Here is a 23,904-nt window from a genome sequence, read left to right on the forward strand (position 1 = left end):
CATAACTAGGTCATTTTACCATAACCTCAATTATCCACCTTCTTAGTGGTGATATTTAGGAGCACTTTTGCATACAGCATCATCTGGCTGATTTGTATGTGATTTGAGGTTTGTCAGGAGATAAGGGATAGGGAGCAAGGTCTTTGCTAAGCCCCTTCAGTGACAAACTCTGTATTATATGGGTCACCCAACCTACATAATATCCCATATAAGATGGGCCAGCAAACTATGGGCTGATGTTATGTATATCCTCAATGTTGACAGGTGGGCTGGGAGGGATATTATTTCCGATGTTGATGGATGGGCCCATCTATGCCAATGTTATAAATATCCTTGACAATAGCAGATGGGCCAGGAGAAATATTATTACCAATGGAGATGGGTAGGCCCATCTGGGTAATATGTAGAGTAGGATAGACATATATTATAGACAGCTGGGCTGAAGAGAGATGTAAGGCAGATTTTATTATATAGACAGGTAGGCCAAGGGAGTGGTGAAATATTTATTATATATAGGGGTGGGCCAAGGTAGTTGTATATTGTATAGATGGGTGGGCCAATGGGGCAGTGAAATATTTATTATATATACAGGTGGGCTGATGTGGGGGTATATTAGATAGACAGGTGGGCCAATATAGGGGGATGTCATATAGACAGGTGGGCCTAGATATGTATCATTTAGATGTATGGGCCAAGGTATTGGTATACTATGGACATATGAGCAATGCTGTTGCACTAGTTTTGATCCTGTCCATGTCAATCAAAGTCAACACAGCCAAGCACCCTGTTGACTTAGAATCCAGTGATACCTTGGAAGACAGTCCATAGACATAAGGGCCAAGGTATTGGTATACTACAGTGGCTCAAAAAACTGTCTGCATGTTTTGACATTTTTCACTATCTATGATATTGTGTGAGAATGAACAAATGCCTCAAGGACATGCTTATACTACATTGTAGTATGACTTCAGGGCTTTCATTTGAGCCCTACACCGTGGGAATCGGTGGAGATATGGTGGAGATACAAGGCTCACAAAATGGTGACTCATGCGGACAGTTTTTTGACTCAAGTATTTTACAATAATAACCAGGTATTCTAGTATTTTGTATGACCTCCCTTGGCTTTAATTACTGCCTCTATCCTTCTAGGCATACTCTCAATTAATTTCTGGCAATCCTCAGCTGTGATCTTCCCCATTCTACTGCTACTCTCTCCCAAAGCTCCTATACTCCTTTAGGGGGGTTTTCATAGGCTTGAAGCTTTTTCTTGAGTGTTCCCCAGAGATGTTCAATGACATTGACATCAGGAGACTGTGCTGGCCAGTCAAGAACATTGATGTTATGTTCTTCAAACCATTCCTTAGCTCTTCTGGATGTGTGCTTGGGATCATTATCCTGTTGGAAAATGATATCTTCTTCATCAATCCCTAATTCTGCCAAGCTAGGCAGCAAGTGGTCATTTAAAATGTCCACATACTGCTCAGCATTCATCTTCCCCTCAACCTCAGCAAACATTCCCACACCATTCCATCCCATACAGCCCCATACCATTAAAGAACCTCCTCCAAACTTGACAGTCCCATTAACCTCTCTGTCTGTTAGGCCATCTCCCTTTTTTTCCCATACATATACATTCCCATCTGACCCAATCCTATTGATTTTGGTCTCATCTGACCATATAACATGCTTCCAGTCCTTTACAGTCCAGTGTTGATGAGCTAAGGCAAAAGCTAGTCTTCTCTGCCTATGTTTGATGGAGAGAAGAGGCTTTTTCTTCTTTGTTACTGCCTTGAGATGAGCTGCCTTGAGAACATTCCTCACAGTTTGTGAAGAGACAGGGGTAGTGATGGTGGAATTGATATAATGGGTGGCTTGGACAGCATTATCAGCCTTTCCTGTAGTGATATGTTGGATAATAGCCCTTTTGTCAGTAGAGGTAAGCTTGGATGGACGTCCTCCACAAGAGTTTTCCTTGTCTGGGTGGCTTTCTTTGATAAACTTGGCCACAGTGGACTTGCATACTCCAGTTCTAGAGGAAATTTGGCAAGCAGAGAGGCCAGCATAAGACAGAGAGAGGATATTATCTCTTTGAGCAGAGGAGATGGCTTTCATGGTGATTATGACTATGATACATGAGATATTCTGGTTTATATAGTTAGATATAGTCATAAAATAACATAATGACACCACTTCATAATTTATATAATAGTGGCATGATTTTTGTGGTGCCATAAATAATGATTTATATAGTTTTAATATACACTCAAAAAACTGTCCACATGAGTCATCATTTTATAAGCCTTATGTCTCCACCATATCTCCACCGATTCCCACGGTGTAGGGCTCAAATGAAAGCCCTGAAGCCATACTACAATGTGGTATAAGCATGTCCTTGAGCCATTTGTTCCTTCTCACACAATATCATAGATAGTGAAAAATGTCAAAACATGCAGACAGTTTTTTGAGCCACTGTATGTATGTAATATGCCTGCAAGTGCTGCAGCTCATGGGAATACATGTAAAATCAACTGCAAACTGTTTGGCTGGAGTACCCAAGTACTGATTCCCAAGTCTTGAATACTGACACCCAGTTGGGCCACCAATACACTCACATAGACTTGGACTAAAACTTTCATTAAGGAAGTGAAGCATAATAATGATTTTGATTTTTTCATTATCGCTGATGTTTTGGATTTCTTTAGCTTATATCTTGGTCAAATGATAACCAATTGACAAGGAAAGACTACCAAGACACTCACCTTGACTCAAACTATGTACAACCTTTGTTAAGAAAGTTAAGCATGATAGCAACTTTCATTATTTCATCATCATTTGCCTATATTGACTACTGAGTCCTGAGTCCCAACACTCAGAAGTCAGTTGTACTGGGTTTCAGGTTTCAGCACTCAACACTCAGTGAATTGTGTAATGAAATCAAAAAATTTCATGTTATGTACATTTTTTCAAGATTTGGTGTTTGGTGTTTGGTTTTCAGTTTTCAGTTTTTGGTTTTCAAATTTCAGGTTTCAAGTCTTGAGTTTTGGGCTTCTGGTTTCAGCACTCAACACTTGGTGATTTGTGTAGTGAAAAATTCACATGTTGCATACATCTTTGGCACTCAGCACTCAGTGATTCAATAAATGGACTTCAAAGTTTTTCAAGTCTCAGGTTTCAGGGTTTGGCACTTGACACTCAGTGATTTGTGTAATGGAATAAATTCTTTACATGTTATATACATTTTTGTGAGTTTCAAGTTTCAAGTTTTGGTGATTTATGGTGAATGAAAAATGGATATGTTGCACACTGGGTTTCGATTTTCAGGCTTTCAGGCTTTGGTACTCAGTGATTGGTGAATGTCAGACATGGTGTATTCAGGTTTTCAGGCTTCAGGCTTTGGTGGTCGATGGTAGGTATATGCACTCATATAGTGGGTATGTACTCCATGTGCTCAATTCTCTGGTGCCTACATCAGCAAACTGATTTGTTTGTTATCCAACTATCTAAGCCCAGTTATGTTTATATGTGATAATAACCACCTCAGCCCACCTGCCAATATAATATATATCACTACCTCAGCCTATACATCCATATGTCCATATAGTATACCAATACCTTGGCCCTTACATCTATGGACTGTCTTCCAAGGTATCACTGGATTCTAAGTCAACAGGGTGCTTGGCTGTGTTGACTTTGATTGACATGGACAGGATCAAAACTAGTGCAACAGCATTGCTCATATGTCCATAGTATACCAATACCTTGGCCCATACATCTAAATGATACATATCTAGGCCCACCTGTCTATATGACATCCCCCTATATTGGCCCACCTGTCTATCTAATATACCCCCACATCAGCCCACCTGTATATATAATAAATATTTCACTGCCCCATTGGCCCACCCATCTATACAATATACAACTACCTTGGCCCACCCCTATATATAATAAATATTTCACCACTCCCTTGGCCTACCTGTCTATATAATAAAATCTGCCTTACATCTCTCTTCAGCCCAGCTGTCTATAATATATGTCTATCCTACTCTACATATTACCCAGATGGGCCTACCCATCTCCATTGGTAATAATATTTCTCCTGGCCCATCTGCCATTGTCAAGGATATTTATAACATTGGCATAGATGGGCCCACCCATCAACATCGAGGATATACATAACATTGGCTAATAGTCCACTGGCCTGTCTTATATGGGATATTATGTAGGTTAGGTGACCTGTATAATATGGAGTTTGTCACTGAAGGGGCTCCTCAAAGATCTGCCCACAGTGGCATAACAGTATCTTTGCTATGGACAGCTCTATGGTTAACCTCTGTTATAAGCTGGGGCTCTTGGGAGACACATTTTACAACCACAAGTCTGATTTCTCCCTTAATTGCCAGGTATGTTGTTTTTCTTCTCAAATTTCAACTGATAGACCTCCTATAGGTAGTGGTAATGCCTCATAATCTCCTTACTGTGGATTATTCAATTGGCCACATTGGTAGCATACATGATGTGTATGCTTTCTACTTGACACATATTTTTCAAGAGCATGAGACACTCCTTGGAGATGAGCACTGGATCTGGGCCAACAGTGCTTATCCTTTGGAGACCTAGTGCATTGTGCCATTCAAGAAGCCACACAATGGCACACTGAAGTGGGAGCAAAAAAAATTCAACTTTAATCTGTTTATGATACATGTACTATTTTTTTGGTTGTGTGTACTTACTAATTTTGGGGCTTAGGTCCATGTTTGTATCAAGCATGCCTTTGTGGCTCTCAAAGGCCATTTTCAGTCCCTCTGCAAGCTTTGACATCCAATACAGACCAAGAAACACCTTGAGTACACTTTGTACTGGATTATGTGCTTGTCATATGCCATTCTGGACTCTCAACTCTAAATCTGCTTCTCCAGATATCCAGTGTGACGATCATATTCCCACTAGGCTTGCAATGGCCATCTTTGATATAAGTGATGGAAAGCTACAAAACCATCGACCACTTTTCCCGCACTCAACCCACTCCAGATGTGTATTCCCGCACTCTGTGGACCTGCACATTCACTCCCGCACTGCGTGCATAACTGCGGTCGATTTCCCATGCCTTTGGACTACCTTACAGATGTCCCGCATCAGTCCATTGTCCATCCTACCTCATTGGTACGTATTTTGCCTTGCCTTGTGTGTTGTAACAAGTGTTGCAGCCTTATTACATGTCTTTACATATTCCTACTGCCTGTCTGTCCTGTCCCTTCCGTTTCCAAGAGGGTTTAGCTAGTATAAAGTGCCTAGGGTGACTACTTCGTATTTACTTCCCTTCTGCAGTATTTCCTTCCCTTAGGTTTTACTTAGAAGCAGTCACCATTAGTGTGCGCTTTTTAGCCCCTATTGGTTACCTTATACCTGGACACCTTACCTTGACTTTCCTTACCCATGCAATCAATACCCTTGCCCTCACTTGTTACCCGTGCCATTCCTTAAGACTTCCCTACCCTAGCATCTTGCACTTCTGCATTGACCACTCATCGACCGCTCATCAACTGCACTTCCGCATTCCTGCGCTCTACATACCCGCGCTCTGCACACTTTCAGGTCTTTAGTAACATCAGCCATTCTCAGTAGCAATTCCCTTTAGGGTCGAACGTTCTTGCTTGCAAGTGTAGCAGCTAGGCAGAGCATCAACCTACAACAATATTTTTGGTTAGGCACATTAACAAGTGTCTAGCCATTGTTGTGTTTGCACACCAGATCTCCAATGATCTGATCTATCTTTATCTTCCTTCTGGAATCCAAACCCTATATCAGCACCCAACCCCATTTAGACTTCCCCTGTCTCTGGACTCCAGTTAACTATGTTTCCCTTCTGATTATTGATCTGTTACATACATTTCATTTCCAGTATTTATTATTTGTGATCTGTCCTACTTACTAATAGACTTTGCATATGCTTCATACATAGCCTTTATGTTTGGTGACTGATTCCTATATGATACCTACAGTTTATAAACTTCCTGTAACTCTCAGAAATACTCCAGTTTGAATATCATCTTAGTTCCTGCTCATTCCTGTGTCCTCTGGACTCAAGCCAAATCTCTTGTCATATTCTGAGTCTTAGGATTGTATCCTAGACTACATCTCTGGCTCTACCTTAGGGTAGTCTATCCTCTGTTGGTTTCTAGTCCAGACTTCATCTGGATTAGTCTTATCCACTTATCCAAGTAACATCCAGACATCCATTGTCCACTGTGAGTAACACAACTTGGCTAGATACTTGGTAAAGTACCCAGCCAATATGTTGGGTCTTAAGTGCTGTACCTAGCTGCTATTCAACCCACAAGGGTTTCTGTACTAGACTCAGAGCTCAGAGAGGAGAAGAATCATCATCATCAAACTGCTAGTCTCAGACTACAGTTAAAGAGTGAAAGGTAAGAGGTAATGCTTATATAAGCTGCAAAAATGCGAACATAAGCTAAAGAAAGTGGGGGTAGGTAAAGGTAATGAAAGTAAGTAAATCTAAGCCTAAGGAAAACTTGACTGTCATACTGCCCTAGTCAAATCCTGGAAACTCCAGATGACTGTTCTAGCCCCTAGAAATTAAGGGCACATACTTGGGAAAGGGGCACAGCATATGAGCTGAGGCCAAGCCCTTGTGATCTGATCCCTTGAGCACGTGATCTTAATAGTGCTGCATGATCCTTCACAATATGGTCATCCAATTTGAGGAACAGCATTGCATGGATACTACAGATTGGGCCAGGAGGCAGGATGAGTCTGTAGAGAGACATGAGGAGGAGGATGTTGGTAAGGACAGAGCTGGGGATATGACATGCACAGGAGCTCCTGGACAAGCATCTTGCAGTTGGTTGATGAACCACTTGCTCATAACACTTGAGAGACAGAGGCAGGCAGAGCAGGAGCAGACAAGGCACAACAGGTGACAGTAGGGACATAAAACATGTATAGCATACTGGATGTACAACAATGAGACTAGGGATGTGCATATCAACATGACACAAACAAAAGACAAATGTATTACAAATTAAGCAGATGAGGAACTCCCCTTTGATGAAGATACTTCTTTCAGGTTGATCAACTGGATTTTAAGGCAAAGGGCTGCCACCTTCTCAGACTGAACTTTGGCCTGTGCTTCAAGAAGATGAAGCTCAAGTGCCTTTGCCTCCTGTGACTGCATGTGCACTGAAGCAGCTTCATTATACTCTATTGTACCCTGTTCTTGTTAGAACTGGAGATTGCACTCTTGGTGGATGTCATATCCCATATGCCAGACATAGATCCCATAATATTTCCACACTTTCTGGATCTATTCCCAGACCCCATATGCAATTCATTCCCAGATCCCCTTCTGCTGTGTGCTCCACACCTCAGCAGGATTAGCTCTGCTACAGATTTATCCCTGAGCTCTGGATCCTCACTACTAGCCTGATCTATACACCACTATCCTGTCCACCATATGCACATTCCGTCCAGCAAGACATCTGGACTTTACCTCCTCTTGGATTCCAGACTACATCCACCACCTCACATATCTCAGTCCTGTTTCCACCTTGCCTTCCAGATCCCCAGATCTCCAGACCTCCGGATATTAACTGTTATTATCTCCGGACCTATTCCCACCCTCCATCCGAGATCCTGTGCCTATCCCCATTTAGGCATCTGTGCCTTTCCGGTTCTCAGTTATCTCTGCTTCCATCTTACTGATTGATCCTTGTATTAGTTTCATCTCCAAGTTCATTTACTTATGTTCTGTCTTACTTACCAATGTGTTTCCACATGCTCATACAGAGCCTTACTCTGTTACTTACTGATCCTCTTGGATATTCTCTAGTATATAACCCCTGTACAACTCCAGTAGAGTCCTCAGTCTGAATATCATCTTAGTTCCTGTTCTCTCAACTTAGACTTGCCTAATCTTCTCCTGGGCTTTGGTCCACCTAAGTTTGGTCCTATCCATCAGGCCTATGTTATAAACTTGGATAGAGCATTATTCCAATAAAGGAATCAAGATCAGGGTTAACCAAGGATAAGACCTTGTCGAGTCAATGCCTCCCTTAGGAGCAATCATCTAGACTCCCACAGGATCTAGAGTTCAAATGGGACAATGGCTAGCCTCCTTCCCAAGGAGCTAGAGCTCAAGTATCAAAGAAAACTGAGTAGATTCAAGTTAGAGAAAATACAAGTGGTAACTAGGGTTTATATATGTAAAGGAATCATGCACAGACCAAGCTGGGCAAGGGGTAACAAGTACTGAAAAAGGAAGGTTCATGAGAAAACAAAGTATGAGTCAAAGATAAGAGAGACCATGAGGAAACAGCAAGGTGAAAAGAAAGCATTAGAAGTATAGTCATAGGGTATTCATAGTGATGGTGAGAAAAAGAATAGGATACTGTAACAGCCTAGGGATTGATTCCCTAGGCCAGAGCCTTGCCTTTCCAGCACTTACCCTCTTTCCAGACTTAGGTTCAATTCCTGTCTCTCTGACTCTACCTTAGGGTAGTCTACCTCTGTTTGTTTCTACATCAGACTTCATCCAACATAACCCCTATTCCCTTGTACCTCTGGATGTCCTGTCCTCCTGTCCCTCATACTTCCAGACCTCCAGACCTCCTATCCTTCCACCCTGTTTCCTATAGAGATATTGCTTTGGGGTCTCTCCACTTCCTGTGCAGTGGGAACTCCTCTGAGTATTTCCTGTACTCCTCCAGAACTCTCCCATGCTCCTCTGGATGTTTCCTATGCTCCTCCAGAAGTCCTCCTGCACTCCACCAGAGTAGCTAGCCTCCAGAAGTCCTTTGGACTTCATCAGACCATTATTGGACTTCATCTGAAATGAAGGGCACATCCTTAGATAAGAGGCACAGCATACAAGCTGAGGCCAAGCCTCTCTGAGTCACTCACTCTCTCCCTTGAGCATGATTCTTAACAGCGGAGAGCATTGACCTTGGCAATTTTATACTCAGAGGAAGCTGCCTTTGCAGAGTAGATATAACTCATATCATCAGTGAGAGACCCCACCTGGTCAAGCACATCTGACATTCCTGATTGAATACACCCTGAAATGTTGCACTTGTGCTGATTTTGTCTGCATGAGGGCTGTGAGTCTACACAGTATGATAAAAAGAATGTCTGTGTGGATGAGCTGGGGGTATTAGATGATGAGAATGCCATAGATGCTGGTTTTTTGCACAAGGGGGGCTATGATTTATGGCATGACTGACATGAGACTTGCCAGTGAAAGCTACATCACAACAATCATACTCAGAGGCATGATTTGTTGGCTTGAAGGTAGGGGGTGGTAAGGGGGATGTTTGGTATGGGCATTTGTTGCTTAGACACTGCCAAGTATTACTCTGATCCCCATAGCTATTCTCTTCCATCTCCAAGTTCTCAGCACCACCATCCCAATTTCCATCACCCATTGTGTAGTCAAACTCTTTGGGCACAGGGTCATAGTTGTGATATGTAGGGTCATAGCCATCATGTGCAGGGTCATAGCCCTAAGTAAAGGTAGCAGGTGGGGTACTATCAGCAGGAGGGTTGGGTAGTTAGAGTGTGAATTAGGATTCATCTCATCAGGGTTAGAGGTAGTAGCATGAGGAGTGTCATCATCCATGAGGTTGTCAGAATCAAAATCTAGAGCCCTCTCTTTCCCTTTTGCTTGTGAGCACACTGCAGAGCAAGAGGCAATCGGTTTGCCTTTAGGTTATGTTAGCATATGGAGGCCACCAGCACAATCTTTGCCATGGACAAAGGAGAAGGTCTTTGGAGAAAAGGCAGGGTTGGCCTTTCACAATGCATTAAGGTCTTTGAACCATGGAAATTCAGATGCTACTTGTGCTGTGATTTTTCTAGTCTGATAAGATAATTTAAATAATTTAAAACAAAACTTGCTTCAGAGATTTACTTTAGCCTGAGGGTCAAGAGGGTTGACACTAGTGCCAGTCATCCCAAACCAAGCAATCACAGCCTTATACTTCTCCCTGAGACTAAGATTTTGTCATTAGTATGTACAGACAAGACAGGAACAAAGTACATACTATGTGAGGCAATTGGCAACAGCTTGTCCAAACTTTGGCTTATTCTCTTCTACAGCATACTGGGGCCCATATACTGGGTCATTGGCAAATATATGCTTGGCAATTACAAGGTAGAGTTCAGCTTTACTCCTGCCAGAAGGATGATTAGTGCTAATCATCATGTCATGTTGCTTTTTGTTGTCTGAGAAGAGTACATGACAGTCAGGTGAATGCACAGCAAGCCAGGATACAAGGGGGGTAGTGTGATCATGATTGATAGTCTCCCATCTGATCTTGGAAGGGGCAAAGTTGGTATCATCTCCAGGAGTTATAGTGGCATCTTCATTATTCAGATCTGCTGCATGTTGATGTTGGGGGGGGGGGGGGGTCTGGATGATTGGTACCTCCTCCTCATCCCCTCTCATAAGTCATAGTAGTGGTACCCCTCACACTCCCCCTGCAACATGAAGGTTGCAGTGGCTGTGATGGTTGTGGTAGGTTGTGGTGGTAGTTAGAGCTAGCTCATATTCAGATCAGCAGATGTTTGAGAAAGCTATTGAAGACATACTGAACATCTTACAGCAGATAGGTGTATTGGGAGCATCATTCATATGTAGCATGAAGTTTTGATCTCAGACTCCGATGCCCGCTGCTAGGGTTCCAAAAAGTTTGCATGTTTGTTAACACTTTCAGGGAAGTTTCAAGGCCAGCTTTGAATCCCACTAGTGACAAACAGCTATTCAGAAGAGTCTCCTGATAATTCTCTCTCATTGTGGAGTGGAACTGAGGTCAACAATGATTGCATTGCATGAACATAGGTGTTTTATTTCATTCCATCCTTGAGCACTAACTGAACTTCATATAGGAAATACTTGATATGCATGGCAGTATTGACCATGACATGGGATTGGATGGATTTCTTACCTAGGCAGATATGGAGCCAGTAAATGGTGATCCTGTCATATTGTGCCATGTAATTATCTAAATCATTGTCAGAGCACCAGAAAGAAAAAATGAAGGAAATGCCTGCCAAACCCCTTGCTACATGGGATGAAAATTGAGCCAGTGCAAATGAAGGCCCTGCATTCTTGTCACTGACAATCCCCTTTCTTCAAAGAAAGGGGAATGTGATGCAAGGCAATGTGTATATGCAGATATTATCAGTGGAGTGGTCAGAAAGCTGTCTGCAAAATAAAAGAGCTAGAATACAATGACACAAATAGCAGTGTGCCACAATAAGTCTCATCAGTACCAAGGCTCTTATCAGCACCAGGAGACATATAGCAGAGAAACAATACCACACAAACCATGGTTTGGGATTCTTTATGTGTTTCACCTTTTCACTAGCTGTTTTCAGTCAGTGAGCAACATACAATGCCTGCATAGAAATCATTAGACCCTAAGAATTAACACATTCAAGTTCAAGGAATATATACCCACTTGTCTCATTGTGCAGCAACCTTGACAACAATCAGAGGGGAGTAGTTTGCCTTGGTATCATATCCCATATGCTAGACATAGATCCCATCATATTCCCACACTTTCCAGACCTGTTTCTGGACCCCATATCCAACTCATTCCTGGATCCCCTATCCTGTCCACCCTATGTATATTCTGTCCAGCAAGACATCCAGACTTTACCTCCTCTTAGATTCCAGACTACATCCACCACCTCACATATCTCAGTCCTGTTTCCAACCTGCCTTCTGGTGTCCTGCATGATTTGGGAATCATGCATGGACATGACTACTAGGTAGCCTCCCTAAAAGACAAAGTCTGTTAGCTTAGGCATCAGGCTAGTCAACCCATACCTTGGTTTCAAACCTTGGTCATATAGTTCAGTTTCTCCTCTGTGATTCATGAATTTATTATATCTTGAAGAAAAGTCATTTGTGAGATGGGAATCACACAATGACCTAGTTGATATTGTGAAGCAAGAAGGTTAAGGTATTGCCTTGCCTTTGGCTTATTCACTTTGGCTAGAGAAAACCATAGAGAAAAGTTCAAAGCCTAACAAAAACCTATCTAAAAAGCCTGTGTTTTATGTCTTGTTATTGTATTATTATTTCTGAGTTGTTTTCTCTAGTATTTCCTTGATTTATTTTTCTATTGGGATGCTCTGACCCATCAGATACTTCACAAAATTGTACCTACAGGGTATGATGTCATGATGATGTCATTTGTTCTGGAATGTTCTGCTCCACAATGACTCACCTCTGATGTCATTACTATGAAATATTCTGGAATGTTCTGCTCCACTTTCTGGAATATTCTGCTCCACTTCTGATGTCATTGCTCCGCTTTTTTACTTACATAATATTCCCACACAAAATGTATATAAGGAGGGCCCATTCTCCCCCCAAAAAATAGGATCTCCCACTTGCAATCATTTGAATCTCAGTTTGAGCTACTCACTGTGAAGATTGTTGCTTACAAAGAAAGCCCCTTTGAAGTACCAAGTGCAGGGAAAAGACATTCCCTTGAGATTACATAAGTTTCTTATGATAGAAACTTAGTTTATTTGAGACCAGCTTCTCACCTAGTTTCTGATATTGACCAACACGAGCTTTGGTCAATCTGTTCATTTGTGAGACCAGCTTCTCACCTAGTTTCTGATATTGGCCAACATGAGCTTTGGTCAATCTGTTCATTTGTGAGACCCACTTCTCACCTAGTTATCTGATATTGACCAACACAAGTTTTGGTCAATCTGTTCATTTGTGAGACCAGTTTCTCACCACTTTGTGCCTATTTGACCAACCAGTCTTTGGTCAATGTATTCATATTTGAGACCATAGTCTCTACAGAGGATTATCTTAACAAGGAACCATGTTCCAGTGTCTAGACAGTTTATCCTAGACAAGTTTATAAGTTGGGATATAACACAAAAGCTCCAGCTAAGTTAATCACATAGATTGGTTTAGCGAGCCTCCCAAGAACTCACATGTTATCTACCATGAAAGAAGAAAAGTCATAGACCATGTTAATTGAGGACTGGCAAGAAGTCTTATCCTAGTGTAACTGTGGTGTTATTACATTTTACATGCATTTATATAAGACCCTCGGTTATTAAGACACCGGATCCCCAGATCTCTGGACCTCCAGATATTAACTGTACTATCTCCGGACCTATTCCCACCCTCCATCCAAGATCCTGCACCTATCCCCATTCAGGCATCTCTGCCTTTCCAGTTCTCAGTTATCTCTGCTTCCATCTTGCTGATTGATCCTTGTATTAGTTTTATCTCCAAGTTCATTTACTTATGTTCTGTCTTACTTACCAATGTGTTTCTGCATGCTCGTACATAGCCTTACTCCTTTGCTTACTGATCCTCTCAGATAGCCTTTAGTATATAACCCCTGTACAACTACAGTAGAGTCCTCAGTCTGAATATCATCTTAGTTCCTGCTCTATCATCTTAGATCCTGTTCTACTTCCCAATCATCTTCCAGACTTCAGTCCATCTGAGTCTCATCCTTTTCCATAAGGCCTAGGGAAGGATTCCCTAGGCCAGAATTCTGGACCTTCGGATTTGTCCCCTATGTCTCTGTCCCAAGTCTAGGGATTGCTTCCCTAGGCTGGAGTCTTGCCTTTCCGGCACTTACCCTCTTTCCGGACTTAGGTCCACTTCCTGTCCCTCTGACTCTACCTTAGGGTAGTCTACCTCTGTTTGCTTCTACATCAGACTTCGTCCAATGTAGCCCCTATTCCTTCCAGACCTCTGGACCTCCTGTCTTCTGTACCTCCAAACCTCCTGTCCCTCATACCTCCAGGTGTCCTGTCCTTCAGACGTTCCATCCTCCATACCTCCAGACATCTGTCCTCCTGTCCTCTGGACCTCCTATCCTTCCATCCTGTTTTCCTGTAGAAGTATTACCTTGCAGCAGGAACTCTCCTGAGCATTTCCTGCATTCCTCCAGAACTCTCCTGTGCTCCTCCGGATGTTTCCCACGCTCCGCTGGAAGTCCTCCCACACTCTCCACCAGAGTAGCCAGCCTCTGGACTTTGTTGGACCATCATCGGACTTCCTCTGAAATGAAGGGCACATACTTGGGTAAGGGGCACAGTGTACGAGCTGAGGCCAAGCCCCTCTGAGTCAGTCTCTCTCTCCCTTGAGCATGTTCTTAACACTTGGTCATTGCTGAAGTTTGGTTGTTTCATCAGCATTGGGTAGAGAGCAGCATGAGGACAGGCAGCTGATTAGTGCACCCCGAGGGCATTTGGGATTGCTGAAGTTTGTTGCAGGAAGTTTGGATATTTTTCTAGTGTCTGGTGAAATCACCCCTGAGTGCAAGGCAACACCATGGGCTCCCATACAGAATGACCTAATTCTGACTGGGCTGGAAATAAGCAGACCTCACATGAAAAGCAAGGAAATCTGCAGGAGGTTTAGTGTCCAGATATAATACCAAGTTTGGGCAAATGGGCAAATAGATAGTTCTTCAAAAAAGCATCCATGCATGACTCAGTGCAGGCTCCTACCCACCACTGCTTCAAGGGTGAAGGTGGACTGTGACATTGAGTGATCATGTGGTAGCAATTTTTCAAACCCAGCATAACTTTAATCCTTCACCCTCTCAGCAGCAGCTGGCAGATAACATTTGTAAATACTGCCAGCCACAGTGGCACATCACTGCCAACGACATGCAGACACTTAAAAGCCTAAGAGATGTAGCATTTGTACCTAGGTCTAATAATAATATAATATAATTATTATTCTTGTGCTACTCAGACAATGACAACAATGGATCAAGTTGATGCCCTCTTGGAAGCATTCAATCTTGTTGGCATCTCAGCATCAGAGTTCCTCATTGAATTGCTAACTAATTTCCATTACACCACCCATGAGAATACAATCAATCTAAGATCATGCAGCCCGTGCATCATCAAGCTTCTCACAGGACACCCAGAAGCTTCTACAGGAGGTGCACTGAAGTGGGCTAGTGATATCATGAAACATAGGTGTGCACTGGAGATTCAAGAACTATCAGCAAAGAAATCTGGCTACCATTTTTCAGTCTTGCATGCATCTATAGAACAACTTGAAGAATTTGACATCAAAGAGTTAGGTGGAGGGATGCAACAATGTGCACTATTCTTGTGGGATATGCTTGATGTCCTTCTTTTGGCAAGGAGAAGTAGCAATTGGAGAGATGCGCACAAGAGTTTGGATGACCTTGAAGGCAATGATGATGATGAAGCTCAGTATTGGGAGGAATTGGGTGATCTAGAGCTGGAGGAAGTGATGGAAGGCCTTGCACCTGACATGAAACAGAATAGGATGATAGCACACAAAAATAAATTGATTATGATTGTAAGTCAAGGTGGAGCAAACAGACTGAACAGACTCTAACTCATGTTGATAGAAAAGGTTATCATTCTCAGTATCTTGATGCAAAGCTCAAATTGAAACACAAATGCATTGCAAAGCATATTCAGAATATTTCTGCAGTCCATGTATACACCGCAGAGAGTCATTGAGATGCTATTGAGAATGGGTGTCAGTGTATCAGTGCATGTGATAAATGCAGTGATAACATCATTGTCCACAGAGTCTCACCATGCCATTCGAGCCCTCGGCCAAACACTCCTTGCAGCCTATGCATATGACAATTTCGATGTTGACCTGAAAAAATGGTCCACACTATAGGCAAATCTGAAGACATGCTGATACACCTTACATCTGGCCTGCTCTTTCCACTGCAGCATGGTGTTACACACGAGGACTTGCAGTGCTCATCAACACTGTGGGAAAGTTCTCCCCTCAATCTGCATGTCAATGCATCAATGGCATTGAAGGGGGGATGGAAAGACCTACTGAGACTACATTCCAATTCATTGGATGCAACTGGTCTGTCTCATCAAGACCGTTTCAACTCATGGAAAATGCTTTCCAACCTTGCCAACTTCAGTCCCCTATACTTTTGTCAGTTCAAGGATCAGCTTGACAACCCAGAGACAGTTGAGGCTATTCCTGTCATAAAAACACCAATTTTGGCTGCCCATGCCATGCATGTATGCAACTTGACAGTATCTGGCAATATTTGCTCAGTAGTTGAGCTATTGCACCAGGGGGGAATTGAGGATCCCACAGATGCTGCTGACCCAGACATGGACATGCCAGACATGTCAGAGTATGTCATGCTATTCCATGGTGATCTCAGCATCAGGGAACACCTTCTGGCTGCACAGCAGCAATGTGCAATTGAAGATACACCCTGGAAGTGTTTTCAGCATGTTATCTTCATTCCAGGTTTGTTCCACCTCAAGATGGCCAGTGCAGATGCCATATGGCACACCTTTCTGCAGCCAATTTCAGCACAAGATGATGACAGTGCATTGATGCAGGACATTGGAATTCTTCATCCTAAAGAAACAGGAATATATGGATCAAAACCAGGTTTTCATTACATGCACCAACTAATCACTTATGATGGTATCTGCTGATGACTTGATTGTTGGAGAGTCGAGGCCAAAAAGCACAACTCCTTACACATGGACCTAGAAAAATTCGCTGCATCAGAACCTTCATTTGATGACTTGAAAAACATGGCAGATCAACTTGCATGCACTTACATTGCCAATCACAGACTGCAGTGGATGAGATCAGCACAGCATGCACAATGCAACAAGCAATACAAGAACTGTCTCTTACTCAACAAGTACATGCTACTGTATGAGGAGCTCTCATATGCGATGAACTTGGGGGACATTGGTCAAGTGGAGACATGTGTTGTTGCATGGATCATGATACTCAAAGCTACATGGAAGCATAAGTATGCCATGCATATGACTGATTTCTTATGCAACACCCACTTCTATTACCCCAAAGGGTTGAGGTAATGTCATGCCTTCACACTGCAGTTGAAGGAAAGCTAAATTGTTGTACAGAAAGGCAATTTGGTATCATATTCTCATTAACCCAACTGGGAAGAAGGGCAAGTTTCAAGCTGTTGACTGGTGTGTTGAGCTCAACAACCTATTTACATACAAAGGTCAGCCACTTTCCTTTTCAATGAATTACATGAGTGATTAATTTTGTATATAGGTAATCAATGGAGGAAAGGGCTCTAACCATACTGTAGACCACATTATCCTTGAATCTCCTCTGGTACAGGTATATCGGAATTTGCATGGAGCATTTGAGTGGAATTTCTTGCGCACACACCTCACCAATCAACATGCCAAGGCAGACATGGCACAAACTTTCAAACAGTTGTGTATGTATATAGCAGAACATTCACCACACAAGCCAATGCTAGGACAGAATAGCAAATACTGTGTACCTGACCTCTTCAGCAAGGGTCTCAAACTGATAGACAAAAAAGAGATAGGTGTGGATGTGGAAGCAGGTGAAGATCATGCAACCTTAGAAGATCTAGCAGTAGAGCTGGGCATATGATGTAGATCAAACTGTCTGTTGGTGCTATGTCAATTCTGGAATATATTACAGTAACGAAAAGGACATACTAAATTTTCTTTGTCCCCCAAACTTGCTATGCAGGAGCCAACTTGAGAATGGTGCATTGCACATACCCAATTTCATTCTAAGTATTTGAAACATATGAGCGCATTGCACAAGAATTAATGTTAAGAGTGGACTCACTATGATGTCCTTCCAGATTACATGCGCTACATCTGCTCTGTTTTCAGTTCATTACCAGTGCATGGGCCTGAGTGTTCGAAGAGGTGTTGTTGACAGATTGACATGGCAGTGGTTGCAGTGGGTTGGAAGTGAAGATAGGTACTGGAATTAATACTGGGATGATGTGGTGTATAACAGCAATGACATCACCACCAAATTGGTTGACACCTGACCACCATGTCTCTTTGTGGAGGTCATCTATAGTGACTATTTTTTTGTGGTGTGCACAATCCACAATGCGATCTAGGACTGAGTCGGGCATTACAAGGCTGGGGCTGTAGTCATTAAGATTAGAAGCTCCATATATTCTTTTGGTTGCTGCCTCCTGCCAATTCTCCAATGAGTCACAGAGCTCATGTTCCTTTGGTCCCATCTTGTGTTTTGTAAGCCGAGAGCGGTGTACAAACACAACAATGGCTAGACACTTGTTAATGTGCCTAACCAAAAATATTGTTGTAGGTTGATGCTCTGCCTAGCTGCTACACTTGCAAGCAAGAATGTTTGACCCTAAAGGGAATTGCTACTGAGAATGGCTGATGTTACTAAAGACCCGAAAGTGCGCAGAGCACAGGTATGTAGAGCGCAGGAATGCAGAAGTGCGGTCGATGAGCAGTTAATGAGTGGTCAATGAGTGGTCAATGCAGAAGTGCAAGATGCTAGGGTAGGGAAGTCTTAAGGAATGGCATGGGTAAGGAAAGTCAAGGTAAGGTGTCCAGGTATAAGGTAACCAATAGGGGCTAAAAAGCGCGCACTAATGGTGACTGCTCCTAAGTAAAACCTAAGGGAAGGAAATACTGCAGAAGGGAAGTAAATACAAAGTAGTCACCCTAGGCACTTTATACTAGCTAAATTCTCTTGGAAACAGAAGGGACAGGACAGACAGGCAGTAGGAATATGTAAAGACATGTAATAAGGCTGCAACACTTGTTACAACACACAAGGCAAGGCAAAATATGTACCAATGAGGTAGGATGGACAATGGACTGATGCGGGACATCTGTAAGGTAGTCTGAAGGCGCAGGAAATCGACCGCAGTTATGCACGCAGTGCGGGAGTGAATGTGCAGGTCTGCAGAGCACAGGAATACGCATCTGGAGCAGGTTGAGTGTGGGAAAAGTGGTCAATGGTTTTGTAGCTTTCCATCACTTATATCAAAGATGGCCATTGCAAGCCTAGCGGGAATATGATCGTCACAGCGGTAAGGAACTTTGGAGGGTGCAAGTATAATGGTAGTGTCAAAGAATGAGAAAGCATGAGGGTGATGAATGTCGCAGCAGGTGCCAGGCAAGGCAGGTGCACAATGTAAACAACCTTCTGGACATGATGGATCACATGCAAGGTGATCCAGTTCTGTTAAATAGAGAGTAAGTGAAGTGATCAATGATACATAATTTGATTATATTGTTCTCACCTGCAGAAGCATTGTCAAAGTGAACTCAAAATACTCTGCATCGACATCAGATTGTATTCTGCAGGTGGGCATTTATCAAGCAGTCCATCACAGGCTCCAGTTCTTGGCTTTTCTTTGAAGTCCATGCATTTGACCCAGTCTTTCCAAGTCTGTCCATTGTTGACTTCATCTTATCTTGCAGCTCCTTATCTCCAATGCCCACACTGTCAGGGCCATTGATGTCATCATTCCCTCCATTGTCATGGTTGCATTCAATTTCATCAATCCCTCCTTCCTCATGGTCCTCTTCAAAATCTTGTTCTGTGGGTGCTGCCATACCAACTCCACACTGACGTTTTGATGCAGATGAGTTGGTCACACCAGGTCTATCTTTCCACTTCCTCATCTCCTGACACTGATGCCTCTCCTCCCACACATCATCAAAGTGCTCTTTTTCAGCAAATAGAATGGCAGTGCCCTGCAGCTGCTTATCTCTGGTGGCATGCCCCCATCATTACCACAATGTCAAAAGCTTGCACATTGCCCTCCATTGTATAACCAGTAAGATATCAGGTATGTCCATTCCCTTGTCAACTGTTCAGACAGTCGCTTACTGTAATATGGATCACTTACCATTCTGAAAGATTCCATCATACAGAGTCCCCATGTCTCGCCCAAAATGAGGTGGTTCACTTCATTTTCTTTGTACTCCACTGTCATATCTGAATTATACCATTTAATTTTGTGGTGCATGTCAAGGGGAAGTCGCTTCTGCAGTGTTTTTGCAGCTGCAATCATGTCCTGGATATTGTTGAAGAATATGAGAAATTTTGGGGGTATTGGTGTGACAATCATACTGGCGCTAGGCACGTATGATCAATAGCACAGTTCTTCTCACCTTCAGAAAAGGAGATAAAGCATGGATCATTAAATCCATATATATTGACCCATCCACTCTTACTCTGGTCCAGTCCTAGGAATCCGCCCTCCCATGTCCTATCCATGTCCACCTATCTCCACTGGTGCATTATTTTTCCCAAATGTCATTGCTAAACAAGCCGCAGGTCTTATTACACGACTACTCACGTTCTGCAGCGCATGATGTTTTATTACCTATAGACTCATCATGTGCTCGCCAACTACACTACAATTCTTGCCTACGCACTCCGGACATTCATGTGCTACAATATAAACAGCTGCAGTACATACAATTGAGTAGTTCCCTTTCCCATGGACTCAGCTCTATAGGAGAGTTGTTCTCACATTATTTTTGTAGACCTTGTGCTATCCATCTATTTTGCTCTTTCTTGACAATCCTGCGCAATTTGACCACTCTGAAGTTCCATACCACTAGGATCTTACCCTTAAAGCTCTTGCAAGAATACCCGACCTGTGACCGGTAGTTTAGTGCTGTTCTTCACTTGCACTATATCCCTTGCAACTGGCTGCTCCATAGAGCATGGTTGATTTTGTATGTGTTACATCTGCCGCACTGGCATCTGACATCCAATATGTTCACATGTATCTTCTAATGGTTCATCTCACTCCTGTAATATTAACATCAGTCGATTTTTGTCTGTGCTCACAGTCGATTCTTTGGTATAGGAATTTAGAGGTATACATATGGTCCATGTTCAAGTTTCTTAGGCCAATATAGGTTATAACTCCTTCACTCACTTACTTCCCTTGCACATAATTGAAGGAAGTGCTTCAATAGCAGTCCTCTTGGGCCAATCAATTAAACTTGCACCTCTTAGGATAAGTAGTGCTAGTTGCTAACTGCCTAGTACCAATTTCTTCTTCACATCAGATCACTGTTGCTCCAACCATCAGGGATGAGAAATGCCAAGTCTTGGTATGATGAAAGTGAGTACTTGATCTGCTGAATGCATAGTTTGATGTTAGAACAATCAATAGATGTTCTAATGGTAACTAGATTTTCTGAGTGCATATGAAGAAGTCTCTTTCCATGAGACAGATCAATTGGTGTAAGTATGGTGGATGCCATCATGAAAGGTATGTACAGTGGCTCAAAAAACTGTCTGCAAGTTTTGACATTTTTCACTATCTATGATATTGTGTGAGAAGGAACAAATGGCTCAAGGACATGCTTATACCACATTGTAGTATGGCTTCAGGGCTTTCATTTGAGCCCTACACCGTGGGAATCGGTGGAGATATGGTGGAGACATAAGGCTTATAAAATGATGACTCATGTGGACAGTTTTTTGAGTGTATATTAAAACTATATAAATCATTATTTATGACACCACAAAAATCATGCCACTATTATATAAATTATGAAGTGGTGTCATTATGTTATTTTATGACTATATCTAACTATATAAACCAGAATATCTCATGTATCATAGTCATAATCACCATGAAAGCCATCTCCTCTGCTCAAAGAGATAATATCCTCTCTCTGTCTTATGCTGGCCTCTCTGCTTGCCAAATTTCCTCTAGAACTGGAGTATGCAAGTCCACTGTGGCCAAGTTTATCAAAGAAAGCCACCCAGACAAGGAAAACTCTTGTGGAGGACGTCCATCCAAGCTTACCTCTACTGACAAAAGGGCTATTATCCAACATATTACTACAGGAAAGGCTGATAATGCTGTCCAAGCCATCCATTATATCAATTCCACCATCACTACCCCTGTCTCTTCACAAACTGTGAGGAATGTTCTCAAGGCAGCTCATCTCAAGACAGTAACAAAGAAGAAAAAGCCTCTTCTCTCCATCAAACATAGGCAGAGAAGACTAGCCTTTGCCTTAGCTCATCAACACTGGACTGTAGAGGACTGGAAGCATGTTATATGGTCAGATGAGACCAAAATCAATAGGATTGGGTCAGATGGGAATGTATATGTATGGGAAAAAAAGGGAGATGGCCTAACAGACAGAGAGGTTAATGGGACTGTCAAGTTTGGAGGAGGTTCTTTAATGGTATGGGGCTGTATGGGATGGAATGGTGTGGGAATGTTTGCTGAGGTTGAGGGGAAGATGAATTCTGAGCAGTATGTGGACATTTTAAATGACCACTTGCTGCCTAGCTTGGCAGAATTAGGGATTGATGAAGAAGATATCATTTTCCAACAGGATAATGATCCCAAGCACACATCCAGAAGAGCTAAGGAATGATTTGAAGAACATAACATCAATGTTCTTGACTGGCCAGCACAGTCTCCTGATGTCAATGTCATTGAACATCTCTGGGGAACACTCAAGAAAAAGCTTCAAGCCTATGAAAACCCCCCTAAAGGAGTATAGGAGCTTTGGGAGAGAGTAGCAGTGGAATGGGGAAAGATCACAGCTGAGGATTGCCAGAAATTAATTGAGAGTATGCCTAGAAGGATAGAGGCAGTAATTAAAGCCAAGGGAGGTCATACAAAATACTAGAATACCTGGTTATTATTGTAAAATACTTGAGTCAAAAAACTGTCCGCATGAGTCACCATTTTGTGAGCCTTGTATCTCCACCATATCTCCACCGATTCCCACAGTGTAGGGCTCAAATGAAAGCCCTGAAGTCATACTACATTGTAGTATAAGCATGTCCTTGAGGCATTTGTTCATTCTCACACAATATCATAGATAGTGAAAAATGTCAAAACATGCAGACAGTTTTTTGAGCCACTGTAGCATGGCAGAATATAACGCAGGCACTGTAATTCCTTGTATTCAGGCCAAAAATCCCCCCATGAAGTAATGCAATGCGCTTCATCAAAGACAAAGCCAATGATATCTGACACGAACTCTCATTTATGCAGCAGTTTCTCAAATTCTCCTCCTGGTTTCATCAGCTGTTCCAGACTGACAATCATGGCAAGGTATTTTTTGTTTTCAATGTCCTGTTATAATATAAGCTATACACCTAACCTTTGTCATGAGGTATGAAGGGACTCATGTGAAAATTAGACAAGGTTGCTGTCTCTGCCAAAATGGATATGCTTCACATGCTGGCCTTCACAAGTGAGTCTACATTCTGTTTGCCAAGTTGATTTAATGGTGTAACAACAATTTGAATCCCAGGTTTCAAGAGTAGTGGCATCCAGAAGGTCATGGTCTTCCCCAATGACATGCTGGTGATGCACACTATGTCCCAGTCTTTCTGGATGAATGCCTTGGCAACTTTCATCTGCCAAAGACATGGCCATTTGCCAAAACACTCTTGTGTGACCTGTTGTATCTCGCTGAAACTAGGGGCTTTGGAAGGTTGTTCAGACATGTGCAAGGCATAGGCTAAAATAATTAACTTTATTGCCATTCCAACTACAGTATTTTTAAGTGTCCACATGTCATCGGCAGTGATGTGCTGCTGTGGCTGGCAGTGTTTACAAATGTTATCTGCCAGCTGCTGCTGAGAGGGTGAAGGATTAAAGTTGTGCTGGGTTTGAAAAATTGTTTGTACCACGTGATCACTCAAAATCCTAATACTATAGTACTACTAGCTTCACACCCATTGTGCCTTCAGCACAGGAAGCAAATGGAGCGCTTCACACTCCTTTTTGGCTTCCTGGCCTTGGCTGCATCCTAGCATGTGCAATAAATAATTGATGAAAAATTGAATGAGAGAACAGGGGAATGGAGGAACAGACCAAAAGTGCTCGCTCCACTCACACCTTTGGCCCATTCCCCCATTCCCCTGTTCTCTCATTCAATTTTTCATCAATTATTTATTGACATGTGCTGCACTCGAACGGGCAACAGTGTTAAGTCGGAGCTCGAAAACCCGTGACCAGGCCATGCGAGAAAGCCACACGAGATTCCCAAAAAGAGGTTTAAGCGAGCTAAGCATTCTTAAGCGTTCTTAAGCGAATCTAAGCATCC

General features: G+C 42.5%; 5 protein-coding genes across 5 annotated transcripts; 2 read left to right on the forward strand and 3 right to left on the reverse strand.

The window, feature by feature from the left end:
• Positions 1–9,913: 9,913 nt before the first annotated feature.
• Positions 9,914–10,462, reverse strand: BJ212DRAFT_1488228 (uncharacterized protein; the record flags this gene model as incomplete). The annotated part of the gene is made up of 2 exons (XM_041341357.1): positions 9,914–10,007; positions 10,059–10,462. The coding sequence occupies 2 exons, from the start codon at positions 10,460–10,462 to the stop codon at positions 9,914–9,916; spliced, it is 498 nt and encodes a 165-aa protein (XP_041185761.1).
• A 4,320-nt stretch (positions 10,463–14,782) lies between these two features.
• On the forward strand, positions 14,783–15,431 carry BJ212DRAFT_1488229 (uncharacterized protein; the record flags this gene model as incomplete). The annotated part of the gene is made up of 2 exons (XM_041341358.1): positions 14,783–15,352; positions 15,405–15,431. 2 exons carry the CDS (start codon positions 14,783–14,785, stop codon positions 15,429–15,431), a joined length of 597 nt encoding a protein of 198 aa, XP_041185762.1.
• A 733-nt stretch (positions 15,432–16,164) lies between these two features.
• BJ212DRAFT_1450246 (uncharacterized protein) lies at positions 16,165–17,440 on the forward strand (the record flags this gene model as incomplete). The annotated part of the gene is made up of 5 exons (XM_041338805.1): positions 16,165–16,474; positions 16,505–16,877; positions 16,930–17,002; positions 17,087–17,155; positions 17,186–17,440. 5 exons carry the CDS (start codon positions 16,165–16,167, stop codon positions 17,438–17,440), a joined length of 1,080 nt encoding a protein of 359 aa, XP_041185763.1.
• A 2,147-nt stretch (positions 17,441–19,587) lies between these two features.
• On the reverse strand, positions 19,588–21,024 carry BJ212DRAFT_1287888 (uncharacterized protein; the record flags this gene model as incomplete). Its single annotated transcript, XM_041332012.1, has 3 exons — positions 19,588–19,659; positions 19,707–19,929; positions 20,879–21,024. 3 exons carry the CDS (start codon positions 21,022–21,024, stop codon positions 19,588–19,590), a joined length of 441 nt encoding a protein of 146 aa, XP_041185764.1.
• Positions 21,025–23,056: 2,032 nt separating this feature from the next.
• Positions 23,057–23,227, reverse strand: BJ212DRAFT_1227210 (uncharacterized protein; the record flags this gene model as incomplete). The annotated part of the gene is made up of 1 exon (XM_041329464.1): positions 23,057–23,227. A coding segment is annotated over one exon (171 nt), but the record flags the coding sequence as incomplete, so codon positions are not given.
• Positions 23,228–23,904: the final 677 nt, after the last annotated feature.

Source organism: Suillus subaureus, assembly GCF_016647635.1.
Source record: "Suillus subaureus strain MN1 chromosome Unknown BJ212scaffold_134, whole genome shotgun sequence".
Taxonomy (NCBI): domain Eukaryota; kingdom Fungi; phylum Basidiomycota; class Agaricomycetes; order Boletales; family Suillaceae; genus Suillus; species Suillus subaureus.